The following is a 16,832-nucleotide window of genomic DNA, read 5'->3' on the forward strand; positions in this document are numbered from 1 at the left end:
GTGCCTAAACTAAAATATCTTATGTTTTTAGTTTATATTGTCACTATCTTATTTAGGTTGGATTTATTAACTTCGTTTGTTATTTCATGATTTTATATTTTACCGTTTTACTGTATGTCTAAACTGTATTATTTTTGGTATAAAATTCTCACAATCTAATTGTGTTAAATGACAATAACGATTTGAATTTGAAGTTTAAAAGTTTACAGTTGAAATTGAGACAATTAGCTTCGTTACAAATAGTTACAATTGATAACCGACCGAAAATATATTAACGCGCAGTTCGTTTTTCTAAAACGAATAGTATCATCGTATTATAGTTGTAAATGGGTTATAAAACTAATTTTAGTATTATCTGCATACTTTGAGAGCATTAATTTAAAGATTTTTATATTCAACAATAAACATCGACAGAATATGTATAATGAATTTTTTACAAGATATGATTTTTCAAGTGGATTACATTTCCGGTGCAGATATGGTAAAACCCGATATTCAATACAGGTCAAAAATTAAAGCGCTAAATGTTGCGTAATGTTTATATCATTATGTAAAACATGCACATATTTTGATATGCCAAGGACATATTAAGTACTCACAAAATAGTCTCTTACGGTTAAGAATAAGATATAGTAAAATCAGGAAATGTCTAGTTTGAAAGACTGGATTATATCTGCAGAAGTGTAACAAAAATATTGTAATAAATGTTTTAAAATAACTAAAGGCGAAATATCTCAAAACTTTTGTCGTTATATCCGATATGAGAGTCTGGATCGTGTTTACACAAACTGTATTGATTGATTGTTGGTTGCTACACGTCCAGCGGCAAATATTTCATGTATGTTCAGGACAAGAAACAGACTAGAATTATTAGCAAAAAGAGCAGACATAAAAAAAAAGAATAGAGAAAAATGAAAAATTGAAAAAAGAATAGAGTTTTACACGCGCGGACATGTATTGACATTATTACAGACGATGTAATTTTTCGGTTGAAATATAGATGAAGTGATTATTATTGCATAATGTCCAGTAAAACATAGTTCATGATTAATCAGGACAAGAACAGAATATTATTCATATATCCGATAGGTATTGAATCTTTGACGAATAAGTTATAGAATCTACACCGTGTTTAAAGTTCATTATAGAAAAAAGTAAAATCACCGAAATACTGAACTCCGTGGAAAGTTCAAAACGGAAAGTCCCTAATCTAAACGCAAAATCAAAAGCTCAAACCCAATAAATCAATAAATACCAACTAGCATATTCCTAACTTGGTACAGGCATTTTCTTACATAGAAAATGGTGGATTAAACTTAGTTTTAAAGCTAGCTAAACCTCTTACTTACATGACAGTCGCATAAAATTCCATTATATTGACAACGATGTGTGAACAAAACAAACAGACATATTAGGTAAAAACTAAAATATATGGAAATTGCATTACATCATGTACTTGATTTAACTTTCATTTTTTTGCTAATCTTTCTAGTTGTAAAATTATACGACGGAACTTAACACCTTTTTTTCGACCCCCTCATTTAAGCTACATATACACATACATTTGTATAAATTTATTTGATAGTCAATCTAATTCTGTATGCATCTAACTGAATGACCCCTTAAAAGTTATAACATTATAAAACAACGCTGTTATATAAGTAATGTAAGTAATTATACACATGTATCTATGGTGGGTTTATCAAAAACATACTATGGATCAAATCTTATCATTCCTATCACCAAGCGGGTTTAAGGTGGTGAAATGTTCAAAAATACAAAAATACCTTGAACTCCTTGGGTAGACTATCCCTGGATGAATTACTTAACCGCCTTCCGACATCATTATTGAATAAAACGCCCAAGAATAAATCCTCTGATCCTTTCCTATCCCTCCGATTTTTATTCTTTCTCCTGGAGGATAATCTCCTTTTTAGTTTAGTGAAAAATCCACCGTCGGGTAAGCTTTCAGCACTCCCCGGAGACGGTGAAGATTCGGCGTAATGTTCATCGAGATCATCTAAAGACGAACAGGGTTTTAGGTACTGTCCATACTGGCTGGTTCTTAGAGATCCAGTACACGGTAAACTTCCAGTTCTCTGCATAGCTTTATTTGGACCATGAGTTGTTGACGGGAGACTCAATGATCTCGGCGGAGATGCCATAGTTTCACTTATATTCCAATATCAAAATCTTGAATTAGTTATTCAATACAAAAATGGTGTATTTATTATATATCGGTCCAAAGATCACGAAAAAAGCACATACAAATCTAATTACCGTAATTATTTTTTTTTAAATTCAAGTTATTAGTTTATGTAAACTATTAAAAGTTATTTTTTTCACACGCAATTGCTTTAAAATAAAGTACTGTAACGTCACTATACTCTGTTTGGACACTTCACGAATAATGGACTGGAAATATTTGATCAATGTTTTAGTAGCTATAAAATCTCGATAAAAGATAAAATATTTCAATCAGAAAAATTATTTGAACGCACCTTTATTACTTAGCTAAAATTTATGAAATATTACAAGCAGTTTGATTTATACCACGTTATGAACAGATTATATCCATATACAAACAAATGGTGTCCTTACCAATATAGAAAGAGGTAGTTGAGGGGGTAGATCTACCAAGAGCAAAGGTCAAGACTGTAGAAGGATTTAAGATATAGGATAGACCATAGCAAAGCAAATCTGAATGAAATAGAGGGACAAAAGTTGTAGAATGCTAAAAGTTGAAAACAAATTAAAAAAGATTTTTGATCTTATCTGTAACAAGTTTGTCTCACTCTAAAAAAATAAGGTTAAACAAGAATGTGTCCCCAGTACACAGATGCCCCATCCGCACTATAATTTTCTATGTTCAATGGACCATGAAAATTGGGGGAAATCTCTAATTTGGTAATAAAATTAGAAAGATCATATCATAGGGAACATGTGTACTAGTTTCAAGTTGATTGGACCATCTCGACCAAAAACTTTAACCAAAACTTTAACCTGAAGCGGGACGCACGGACGGACGAACGGGCGGACGGACAGACAGACAGACAGACGAACGAACGAACAGACGGACGCACTGACTAGAAAACATAATGTCCATGAATGGGGCATAAAAAACAGAAATTCCGATAATGAGAAACTGTTTTGTATTTTTCGGTGTGTAGAAACAACTAGAAATACAGTCTGAACCCTAAGACTTACCGTTTTAATTGAGAGTTAGTGATATGTTGGATTTAAATATAATATAGGTTTGTTTTTTTCTCTTCTTTTTTTTTAGGAGGACGGAGGAGGATCAAGTTGATCATCACCAGCACTTATTATATATGACAACACATTTAAATTAACATTGTCTTTCGGATGGTTTAAAACGGTTGAAATCAATTGTTTATGTTTTCTTGGCAAACTCGGACAGTGAATGTTAATAAAAGCTCATCTCAAATAAGTGTCAACTATTTTGCTGCAAAAAATAAGATAAATGTAGTAGTAGTATACAATGGCACAACAGCACGTACGCTAGTAATCTGTTATAGCATTAATTGATTGACTACAGCACAAGAACAGCTATTTCAAATTTAAAATAAATTCTAAAATAAATGTTCCCCTCTTTTGTTCCCCGTAAATCGCTGATAAATGACAAGAGCTCTCTAACACTTGATATTATAGATTCTTTTCTATTTAAGACGTTTTTATCAGAAGGAATTTTTACCTACCCCCTGATAAAGAAATTCGACTGTCATTTTGATATAATATACGTGATTTATCTCAATTATTTTTCAATTTATTCTAAAATTAAATATTTGTCTTGTATTTGCATACTGAAAATATCCCGTCGGCAGGCAGAGGTCGCTGTCTTGAACACGAAAATGAATGTTATATAACTATTTTTGTGTTTTTGTCCAGACGATATGGTTATGAAGACGTATTTTTGGTGGTAACTTGTATTATAATAAGTACATGCTTAGTTGTCTCGGGGACAAAAATATCAGGCCAAAAGTATAATTTCATACTATCTGAACGTAGACATAGACACCGTTATGCTGACTTTAATACTAAATCTTTAAAAAATAAATATTTCATTCTTTTATAGATCAGAAAGCCGGAAAACCGATGAAGTTCATTATCCAAAAAAATAATATTTTTCCACATTTTTAGAATAAAATTGTCAGTTAACAAATGTCTGATATGATAATTGTTCCATAATTCTAAATTTCTCCGAATTGCATCCCTGTTCCACATATTCATAAGGTCAGTTTTTCATTCGTCCTTTCTAATAATTTTCTTTATACTGTTCCCAGGTTTACTAGATATTTGCAATTAGATGTACATAAGCGGATATATTATCTTTGTCTTCTTTGTTCCGTGGCACTAATGTAACTGTCTTCAATAGACACAATTCTTAATCTTTTCCATCTTCTCACACACTTAAAACGTTTATTTCAAAACTTCAACATTTTAGGATTATCGTACTTTCATTAATTTATGTTGATTGATTGAATATTAAACAATAATTTTTGTGCTTTATCCTATTTCGTGGCGGCACGTTTTTTGAAGAAAGAGTGCACAGAGATCACCACCTACAATGGCAGGAAATTCATTTTTTTTATATTCTTATTTATTGCTTATTATATAGAATCAAACTGTTTAAGTGTATGCAAAGAAAAATAGGTAAAACCAAACTTTATTTCAGTCAACCAATCGGCCCAATCGGCTAACCTAGTTTAAAGCCTTAAATGAAGGCACTAAATTAGGCGAGGTATGACGAGTGCAAATCGATTTGTTTATATTTAAATCGCATTTAACATAATTGATGAATATAAACGGTATGTCCCTAATATACTTTTTTTTTCCATTACAAACAACATTCATTTATAGGACATTAAATATCACATTAATATTTTGAGGTATTTTAATGTCAGAGTGGTTACTCTACACAATCAAGAGATGTGGTATGACTGCCAATGGGACAACTCAAACTCAGAAACAATGGTCACAGTGTCTTAGCATTGCTACGCTGACTGAAAGTTAAGCAAAGCAACGTCACTGCTGTTTCGGAGTTCGGGGACAAAAATTACACAACGTCAAAATGACACAGTTTAACAACTATACATTGTAGGTCACTGTATGATTTTCAACAATCAGAAACATACCGTATAATCAACGATGATAGACCTTGACGTGGAAAATTATATGAAACAGTTGAAAACTGTGCAAACTGTGACACCTGTTGATGAATAAATTGGAAAAATGGAAGAATAATTAAACAGTCTTACCACAACCATCCACAAGCAAGGCCACATTATTCATATGTTTGTATTAAATCGCATTTCTTAGGAAAAAAAGTGATATTTCCTGTCCCTTAGGACTACAACATATATGTGCATAATCTAAATAACTTCTATTGGCATACATTAAGAACTCGTATTAGATGCAAACAAAGATGCCGTGTTTAAAAACGTATTGTCAAAATATGTTTTAACCATCGGGCATGTATTTTGTTCCCGGAAAGGTAAACAGTTCCTACTCCACTTGTTACGCCTGTGTTATGGTCATACATGTATGTTGTCAGATTCATATATGTCTTTTTTAAACTTAAATTATGAAACCGATGACTATAGGTGACAAAACAATATGAACTTCCGAGACGGGGTTGTGATTTCCGATAACACAGGAACCCACCATGGGTGCTGTCCTTTCCATTTCAATAATAAGGTTATAATTTTTATTAGCTTGATAGTCGATTAAGATATATATATATATATATATACATGGACCAGCACACCTAGCACCCATATACACGGATACGACAGTACCTAACACAATAAACAGGTCAGTTTAAAGATTTTTCATAGTGTCATTCCTTTTAAAACCAAAAAAAAATAATATATTTACAACACATTAACATAACAATACAATTCACATTTGTATTAATAAATATAGCATTGATTGGTTGATCGTTGGTTGTTTAATGCCCAATGCAAATAGTTCGTGCAGGTTCAGGAAGAGAAAGACAACAATATCACATCCAGCATAAAGAGCTGCTGCAACGTCATATAGTTACCAAAATCTACACGACGTTTAAAAATGCCATAGAAAAATAAGTATCTTATTTTAGACCAACACATGATTGTTTATATTGTCATTAATTCCCATACTGGACGAGTTTATATTTCAATAAATAATTGCAATTGCATGGTGTTCTATTGCGCTTGAAGTCACGTGACTTCATATAACACCAGCTCATTTTACCGTGAGAAAGCTAAACAAATTAACATAAAAGTTATGCTGATTTGTATCATATAAAGTATTCACATGATTTCTTTACATAATGTCCAACAGCACAAAATACAACATGTGAGTCTTACATATGTATTATGATGTTCTTGGTTATCGGTTGTAGGAGCAGTTTTCTCTGATTAATCAATTAAATTGCTTGTTGGCTGTTATTTTGAAAAAAGTTATACATGAAAAAAACATACTTTTGCAGAAAACTACGCTATATATTATTTATTGCAATAATAGTGAGTATGACTATATTTATAGGAGGACTATCATCATATTAATCATGATTACAAGGAATGTTGCAGCTCGTCATAAATAATAAAATATTGACCAACTTATAAACACTCATTTCGCATAAGGCAAACAACAAACTGGCACATGAACGAAAGCATTTTATAAAATGTAACGATCGTTTCTTGATATACTGTAGAAAAATAAACCAAAATGCGTTACGTGTAAACATACCGTGCTTGTAGTATAAAAAGAGAAGATGTGGTATGATTGCCAATGAGACAACTCTCCACTGGTCACCGTACGGCCTTCAACAATGAGCAAAGCCTAGCTATAAAAGGCCTCGAAATGACAATGTAAAACAATTCAAACGAGAAAACTAACGGCCTAATTTATGAAAAAAATAAACGAAAAACAAATATGTAACACTTCAAGATATATCGGTTTTCTATAAAGTTAAACTTAAAGTTAATGTTTAAGAAAGCTGTGAAAATAGCAAAATTTGGTGGAATTGAAAAGGATTTTGAATTGGTGTTCTGTTATACTGTTTCATATTTTTGGGTATTTCTGTTATAACTTCGGAAGGAGTTGTTTGAATACAATGAGTAAATATGCACCTGTGATGACATCATTAATATATTGATATCCAACATTCTAGATGTTCTTTGACATATTCTAAAAAGAGACAATTAAAGGTATATGAGTCTGAACTCCAAACTTCCTGGTCTATGTGTACTTTAGTATCTTTATGTCTCCTCAGGATTACATCCTTTTTAAATTTTGAAACAAAGCAGACCAAAACACAATAGGAGAATCAATTGTTGTATAACGTGTTCACATGAAAATGATACTCCTTCACTGTGGAGTTGCACTCAAAATTAAAAGGCTATTTACAAAACAACGCAATACATGATTATATGCGTACAATGACCTTATTATACTTATTTTAATACGGAATTTCAGTAATAGTGCCTAATAAAATGTATTTTCAGTACATTGTCAGAAAATACTTTTTAGAAATGTCTATCAGTGACGGATTAAGAAATTTTCAAAAGGGGGAAACGGTGACTGCTCCAGCCATGCTTCATTGTTTCACTATTTATGTAATTAACCAAATTTTTACCACATAAGATGTGGACTGGGCACATTGCCCCCTTTACTTTTTTACTTGGGAATGGGGTGGGCATTTTGAAAATAAACATACAAAATTTCTTGATCCCCCCAAAATATTTCACTATTTTTATTTGATCCACTCCCAGTAAAAACATTTAGAAAATTTGGATCCCCCTTTATCAAACATGCCAATATTTTAACAAATTATCTATCATGCAAAACACTTATCATGTTATTTCACGAAAATATTGAAAATGAAATATTCTCAGTGGATTGAGTCCAAAAACTTATTTGAGGGAAAATTTTCTTGAAATATGGCTCTTCCATGAGGCCTCTCCCATGAACATAAGTAGGTAGAGTAAGCCAGTGCTCTGCAAGAGTAGTTTTTTCTGACTTTTTTTTTCTAATTTCCTATATAAGTATATTGTGCTATTAAAAAAAACTTGATCCTAAGTAACTCTAAAACATAACTGTTTGAAACGGTAACAACACATTATTTAATAAGAGGAATTCTTTTATATGACCCTCTCTTGAGGACTTATTAAAACCTCAATTGAATCACTACATTTTTATATGGATAGTTCATGCTTTCAACTTGAACACTTAAATTACTCTTTTATTGTCACATTTCATTCATAAACGTGTGATAGTAACCTAAAAAGTTTGATTTATTAGCCTAAAAAGTACAAATTTTGAGGGAGTTAGAGGCATAAATGGACCCAAAGACATCTTGTAATGAAATCAAAAAGATACATTAGAGGTGTTTATCATCTCAAGAATGATCTTGTGTATCAATATTCAACTGTTTGTATGCAGATTGGATGAATATTTAATCATTTATTGGAGAATTTATTGCTCAAGATTATATTCTATCATGATGCGGCGTGTCAGATTTGTATTTTTGGACAAACATTTTAACAAATCGCTGTATACTTCGTTTTAATTTATACTTAATTTCTCTCAAACTAATAAGCTGATTAAAACAAAACTTAGCAGTAATGCTTGTAAATATAGTGATCAAAATGAGTGAAATACATGTATAACGACTGAATTATAGGGATTATGAAGCACCTATGCAGCTTCCTACATCACCAAAGTCTTGTGATGTCTTTTTTTTTAATGATAAGTACCTTAATCCGCCTGCTCGAACTTAGTCCACTTTACTGACTTTTCCCAACTTCCTGTTCGATGTTTTAATGTATCTTAAGATAACTATAGGTTACAATACACCATTAGATTTTATGGGCGCAGCCATTTTATGAGCATAACATGGTATTCAGAATTAAGAGTATGGCGAATCCTGATTGGTCGATATGTGCGCCCGTTATTTGTTATTATTAGAGACTTCGTGCACTCTGCTTTATACAAAAGGCAAAATAAAAATTATTCCGTAGCCCTAAAGGCACTGAGATGACTTTTCAACGCTAGGACAAGACACGTATTTTTAAGGGCAAAATTGATAGGCATGGGAGATAAGTACAAAATACGCTAAGAAAAGCAACGCGAACCTATATTTTTTGGACCAAAAAATACTGTCCTAATAACTTTTCTTTGATTCTAGCAAGGTTTCGTTAAAAAAATCAACTTCCTAAAGTCTGTGTCTCGAAAAAGGCTACCATTGTCGCCTATGGGGAAATTAATTGTTTATTTCAATCTATACAGCATCGACATTTCTTTATCATAGTGCTCAAAAAGTGTCAAAAACAGTCATTTTACTTGACATTTGATGTGAAACCGTATTTTTTGGTGACAAATGAAATATTGATTATCTAGTTTTTAAGCTATAGTCTGTTTCATATTTGTATTGCGTTTTACCTTAGAAACATGGGTGGGCTCGACTTTTGACTTACTGTGGAACGAATATGTCATTTTCTGAAGTTCTGTTGATTTGTTCGAATAGAGCAAGTACACGTCTAAAGTTTGTGAATAGAAATCGATTTTTAAACATAACAATCTCGACCCAAGTGCTGTTATCGAAATTACCAAATTCAGCGAAAATGTACGGAAATGATCCCCTTCGAACATTGAAATGTTCACACGAATAACAAACTAAAAGAATAAGAATAAGCATGCCATTTTGTAGTTAACAAACAGTTATCGATGTCAAAACACAAATATTTACACATATTCTATATTTTGAAATGCTATAGTCTGTTTCAAAAATGTACTTTTATACGAAAATGGTTTCATTTAAAACTGTTGTTCAAAATTCACCGTAGTAGTTATATATTGCATTGGTTTTGGTATCAATATAATCAGTACTTGATGATATATAAAGAATCATTGGAGAAAGTGGGCATTATCTTCAGTCCCTTTTTAACAGTACCGCATTTACTCAAAAAAACAAAAAAAATTTCTTCACATTTTTCGACTGGGGTCACCTCCGATAAAAAATTGTGAAAATTCAGAGAGTAAAGCCAGAACGGTTTGAAGATGATTTATTTGTGGCATATATATTTGTGCATCTAAAGCACTATGAATTGCACGATACAAGAAAGTATTAAATACCGTATACAGCATCGACATTTCTTTATCATAGTGCTCAAAAAGTGTCAAAAACAGTCATTTTACTTGACATTTGATGTGAAACCGTATTTTTTGGTGACAAATGAAATATTGATTATCTAGTTTTTAAGCTATAGTCTGTTTCATATTTGTATTGCGTTTTACCTTAGAAACATGGGTGGGCTCGACTTTTGACTTACTGTGGAACGAATATGTCATTTTCTGAAGTTCTGTTGATTTGTTCGAATAGAGCAAGTACACGTCTAAAGTTTGTGAATAGAAATCGATTTTTAAACATAACAATCTCGACCCAAGTGCTGTTATCGAAATTACCAAATTCAGCGAAAATGTACGGAAATGATCCCCTTCGAACATTGAAATGTTCACACGAATAACAAACTAAAAGAATAAGAATAAGCATGCCATTTTGTAGTTAACAAACAGTTATCGATGTCAAAACACAAATATTTACACATATTCCATATTTTGAAATGCTATAGTCTGTTTCAAAAATGTACTTTTATACGAAAATGGTTTCATTTAAAACTGTTGTTCAAAATTCACCGTAGTAGTTATATATTGCATTGGTTTTGGTATCAATATAATCAGTACTTGATGATATATAAAGAATCATTGGAGAAAGTGGGCATTATCTTCAGTCCCTTTTTAACAGTACCGCATTTACTCAAAAAAACAAAAAAAATTTCTTCACATTTTTCGACTGGGGTCACCTCCGATAAAAAATTGTGAAAATTCAGAGAGTAAAGCCAGAACGGTTTGAAGATGATTTATTTGTGGCATATATATTTGTGCATCTAAAGCACTATGAATTGCACGATACAAGAAAGTATTAAATACCGTATAGGTTACAATACACCATTAGATTTTATGGGCGCAGCCATTTTATGAGCATAACATGGTATTCAGAATTAAGAGTATGGCGAATCCTGATTGGTCGATATGTGCGCCCGTTATTTGTTATTATTAGAGACTTCGTGCACTCTGCTTTATACAAAAGGCAAAATAAAAATTATTCCGTAGCCCTAAAGGCACTGAGATGACTTTTCAACGCTAGGACAAGACACGTATTTTTAAGGGCAAAATTGATAGGCATGGGAGATAAGTACAAAATACGCTAAGAAAAGCAACGCGAACCTATATTTTTTGGACCAAAAAATACTGTCCTAATAACTTTTCTTTGATTCTAGCAAGGTTTCGTTAAAAAAATCAACTTCCTAAAGTCTGTGTCTCGAAAAAGGCTACCATTGTCGCCTATGGGGAAATTAATTGTTTATTTCAATCTATACAGCATCGACATTTCTTTATCATAGTGCTCAAAAAGTGTCAAAAACAGTCATTTTACTTGACATTTGATGTGAAACCGTATTTTTTGGTGACAAATGAAATATTGATTATCTAGTTTTTAAGCTATAGTCTGTTTCATATTTGTATTGCGTTTTACCTTAGAAACATGGGTGGGCTCGACTTTTGACTTACTGTGGAACGAATATGTCATTTTCTGAAGTTCTGTTGATTTGTTCGAATAGAGCAAGTACACGTCTAAAGTTTGTGAATAGAAATCGATTTTTAAACATAACAATCTCGACCCAAGTGCTGTTATCGAAATTACCAAATTCAGCGAAAATGTACGGAAATGATCCCCTTCGAACATTGAAATGTTCACACGAATAACAAACTAAAAGAATAAGAATAAGCATGCCATTTTGTAGTTAACAAACAGTTATCGATGTCAAAACACAAATATTTACACATATTCTATATTTTGAAATGCTATAGTCTGTTTCAAAAATGTACTTTTATACGAAAATGGTTTCATTTAAAACTGTTGTTCAAAATTCACCGTAGTAGTTATATATTGCATTGGTTTTGGTATCAATATAATCAGTACTTGATGATATATAAAGAATCATTGGAGAAAGTGGGCATTATCTTCAGTCCCTTTTTAACAGTACCGCATTTACTCAAAAAAACAAAAAAGATTTCTTCACATTTTTCGACTGGGGTCACCTCCGATAAAAAATTGTGAAAATTCAGAGAGTAAAGCCAGAACGGTTTGAAGATGATTTATTTGTGGCATATATATTTGTGCATCTAAAGCACTATGAATTGCACGATACAAGAAAGTATTAAATACCGTATACAGCATCGACATTTCTTTATCATAGTGCTCAAAAAGTGTCAAAAACAGTCATTTTACTTGACATTTGATGTGAAACCGTATTTTTTGGTGACAAATGAAATATTGATTATCTAGTTTTTAAGCTATAGTCTGTTTCATATTTGTATTGCGTTTTACCTTAGAAACATGGGTGGGCTCGACTTTTGACTTACTGTGGAACGAATATGTCATTTTCTGAAGTTCTGTTGATTTGTTCGAATAGAGCAAGTACACGTCTAAAGTTTGTGAATAGAAATCGATTTTTAAACATAACAATCTCGACCCAAGTGCTGTTATCGAAATTACCAAATTCAGCGAAAATGTACGGAAATGATCCCCTTCGAACATTGAAATGTTCACACGAATAACAAACTAAAAGAATAAGAATAAGCATGCCATTTTGTAGTTAACAAACAGTTATCGATGTCAAAACACAAATATTTACACATATTCCATATTTTGAAATGCTATAGTCTGTTTCAAAAATGTACTTTTATACGAAAATGGTTTCATTTAAAACTGTTGTTCAAAATTCACCGTAGTAGTTATATATTGCATTGGTTTTGGTATCAATATAATCAGTACTTGATGATATATAAAGAATCATTGGAGAAAGTGGGCATTATCTTCAGTCCCTTTTTAACAGTACCGCATTTACTCAAAAAAACAAAAAAAATTTCTTCACATTTTTCGACTGGGGTCACCTCCGATAAAAAATTGTGAAAATTCAGAGAGTAAAGCCAGAACGGTTTGAAGATGATTTATTTGTGGCATATATATTTGTGCATCTAAAGCACTATGAATTGCACGATACAAGAAAGTATTAAATACCGTATAGGTTACAATACACCATTAGATTTTATGGGCGCAGCCATTTTATGAGCATAACATGGTATTCAGAATTAAGAGTATGGCGAATCCTGATTGGTCGATATGTGCGCCCGTTATTTGTTATTATTAGAGACTTCGTGCACTCTGCTTTATACAAAAGGCAAAATAAAAATTATTCCGTAGCCCTAAAGGCACTGAGATGACTTTTCAACGCTAGGACAAGACACGTATTTTTAAGGGCAAAATTGATAGGCATGGGAGATAAGTACAAAATACGCTAAGAAAAGCAACGCGAACCTATATTTTTTGGACCAAAAAATACTGTCCTAATAACTTTTCTTTGATTCTAGCAAGGTTTCGTTAAAAAAATCAACTTCCTAAAGTCTGTGTCTCGAAAAAGGCTACCATTGTCGCCTATGGGGAAATTAATTGTTTATTTCAATCTATACAGCATCGACATTTCTTTATCATAGTGCTCAAAAAGTGTCAAAAACAGTCATTTTACTTGACATTTGATGTGAAACCGTATTTTTTGGTGACAAATGAAATATTGATTATCTAGTTTTTAAGCTATAGTCTGTTTCATATTTGTATTGCGTTTTACCTTAGAAACATGGGTGGGCTCGACTTTTGACTTACTGTGGAACGAATATGTCATTTTCTGAAGTTCTGTTGATTTGTTCGAATAGAGCAAGTACACGTCTAAAGTTTGTGAATAGAAATCGATTTTTAAACATAACAATCTCGACCCAAGTGCTGTTATCGAAATTACCAAATTCAGCGAAAATGTACGGAAATGATCCCCTTCGAACATTGAAATGTTCACACGAATAACAAACTAAAAGAATAAGAATAAGCATGCCATTTTGTAGTTAACAAACAGTTATCGATGTCAAAACACAAATATTTACACATATTCTATATTTTGAAATGCTATAGTCTGTTTCAAAAATGTACTTTTATACGAAAATGGTTTCATTTAAAACTGTTGTTCAAAATTCACCGTAGTAGTTATATATTGCATTGGTTTTGGTATCAATATAATCAGTACTTGATGATATATAAAGAATCATTGGAGAAAGTGGGCATTATCTTCAGTCCCTTTTTAACAGTACCGCATTTACTCAAAAAAACAAAAAAAATTTCTTCACATTTTTCGACTGGGGTCACCTCCGATAAAAAATTGTGAAAATTCAGAGAGTAAAGCCAGAACGGTTTGAAGATGATTTATTTGTGGCATATATATTTGTGCATCTAAAGCACTATGAATTGCACGATACAAGAAAGTATTAAATACCGTATACAGCATCGACATTTCTTTATCATAGTGCTCAAAAAGTGTCAAAAACAGTCATTTTACTTGACATTTGATGTGAAACCGTATTTTTTGGTGACAAATGAAATATTGATTATCTAGTTTTTAAGCTATAGTCTGTTTCATATTTGTATTGCGTTTTACCTTAGAAACATGGGTGGGCTCGACTTTTGACTTACTGTGGAACGAATATGTCATTTTCTGAAGTTCTGTTGATTTGTTCGAATAGAGCAAGTACACGTCTAAAGTTTGTGAATAGAAATCGATTTTTAAACATAACAATCTCGACCCAAGTGCTGTTATCGAAATTACCAAATTCAGCGAAAATGTACGGAAATGATCCCCTTCGAACATTGAAATGTTCACACGAATAACAAACTAAAAGAATAAGAATAAGCATGCCATTTTGTAGTTAACAAACAGTTATCGATGTCAAAACACAAATATTTACACATATTCCATATTTTGAAATGCTATAGTCTGTTTCAAAAATGTACTTTTATACGAAAATGGTTTCATTTAAAACTGTTGTTCAAAATTCACCGTAGTAGTTATATATTGCATTGGTTTTGGTATCAATATAATCAGTACTTGATGATATATAAAGAATCATTGGAGAAAGTGGGCATTATCTTCAGTCCCTTTTTAACAGTACCGCATTTACTCAAAAAAACAAAAAAAATTTCTTCACATTTTTCGACTGGGGTCACCTCCGATAAAAAATTGTGAAAATTCAGAGAGTAAAGCCAGAACGGTTTGAAGATGATTTATTTGTGGCATATATATTTGTGCATCTAAAGCACTATGAATTGCACGATACAAGAAAGTATTAAATACCGTATAGGTTACAATACACCATTAGATTTTATGGGCGCAGCCATTTTATGAGCATAACATGGTATTCAGAATTAAGAGTATGGCGAATCCTGATTGGTCGATATGTGCGCCCGTTATTTGTTATTATTAGAGACTTCGTGCACTCTGCTTTATACAAAAGGCAAAATAAAAATTATTCCGTAGCCCTAAAGGCACTGAGATGACTTTTCAACGCTAGGACAAGACACGTATTTTTAAGGGCAAAATTGATAGGCATGGGAGATAAGTACAAAATACGCTAAGAAAAGCAACGCGAACCTATATTTTTTGGACCAAAAAATACTGTCCTAATAACTTTTCTTTGATTCTAGCAAGGTTTCGTTAAAAAAATCAACTTCCTAAAGTCTGTGTCTCGAAAAAGGCTACCATTGTCGCCTATGGGGAAATTAATTGTTTATTTCAATCTATACAGCATCGACATTTCTTTATCATAGTGCTCAAAAAGTGTCAAAAACAGTCATTTTACTTGACATTTGATGTGAAACCGTATTTTTTGGTGACAAATGAAATATTGATTATCTAGTTTTTAAGCTATAGTCTGTTTCATATTTGTATTGCGTTTTACCTTAGAAACATGGGTGGGCTCGACTTTTGACTTACTGTGGAACGAATATGTCATTTTCTGAAGTTCTGTTGATTTGTTCGAATAGAGCAAGTACACGTCTAAAGTTTGTGAATAGAAATCGATTTTTAAACATAACAATCTCGACCCAAGTGCTGTTATCGAAATTACCAAATTCAGCGAAAATGTACGGAAATGATCCCCTTCGAACATTGAAATGTTCACACGAATAACAAACTAAAAGAATAAGAATAAGCATGCCATTTTGTAGTTAACAAACAGTTATCGATGTCAAAACACAAATATTTACACATATTCTATATTTTGAAATGCTATAGTCTGTTTCAAAAATGTACTTTTATACGAAAATGGTTTCATTTAAAACTGTTGTTCAAAATTCACCGTAGTAGTTATATATTGCATTGGTTTTGGTATCAATATAATCAGTACTTGATGATATATAAAGAATCATTGGAGAAAGTGGGCATTATCTTCAGTCCCTTTTTAACAGTACCGCATTTACTCAAAAAAACAAAAAAAATTTCTTCACATTTTTCGACTGGGGTCACCTCCGATAAAAAATTGTGAAAATTCAGAGAGTAAAGCCAGAACGGTTTGAAGATGATTTATTTGTGGCATATATATTTGTGCATCTAAAGCACTATGAATTGCACGATACAAGAAAGTATTAAATACCGTATACAGCATCGACATTTCTTTATCATAGTGCTCAAAAAGTGTCAAAAACAGTCATTTTACTTGACATTTGATGTGAAACCGTATTTTTTGGTGACAAATGAAATATTGATTATCTAGTTTTTAAGCTATAGTCTGTTTCATATTTGTATTGCGTTTTACCTTAGAAACATGGGTGGGCTCGACTTTTGACTTACTGTGGAACGAATATGTCATTTTCTGAAGTTCTGTTGATTTGT

The 16,832-nt window shown here is 32.0% G+C and overlaps 1 protein-coding gene across 3 annotated transcripts in view; it reads right to left on the reverse strand.

Annotated features, from left to right (window-relative positions):
• LOC143076913 (protein unc-13 homolog D-like) overlaps window positions 1-16,832 on the reverse strand; it is a 144,698-nt gene that overhangs the window by 21,770 nt on the left and 106,096 nt on the right. Inside the window, exon 1 of one of the 3 annotated variants that reach the window (XM_076252805.1) lies at window positions 1,788-2,479. The exons of the other annotated variants lie outside the window; for them this stretch is intronic. Within the exon in view, the coding sequence (XP_076108920.1) occupies window positions 1,788-2,165 (378 nt within the window). The 5' untranslated portion in view covers window positions 2,166-2,479. Of the gene's footprint in view, window positions 1-1,787; window positions 2,480-16,832 lie in introns of those variants that run through there. 3 annotated transcript variants of the gene reach the window in all.

Source organism: Mytilus galloprovincialis, chromosome 5 (genome assembly GCF_965363235.1).
Source record: "Mytilus galloprovincialis chromosome 5, xbMytGall1.hap1.1, whole genome shotgun sequence".
Lineage (NCBI taxonomy): Eukaryota > Metazoa > Mollusca > Bivalvia > Mytilida > Mytilidae > Mytilus > Mytilus galloprovincialis.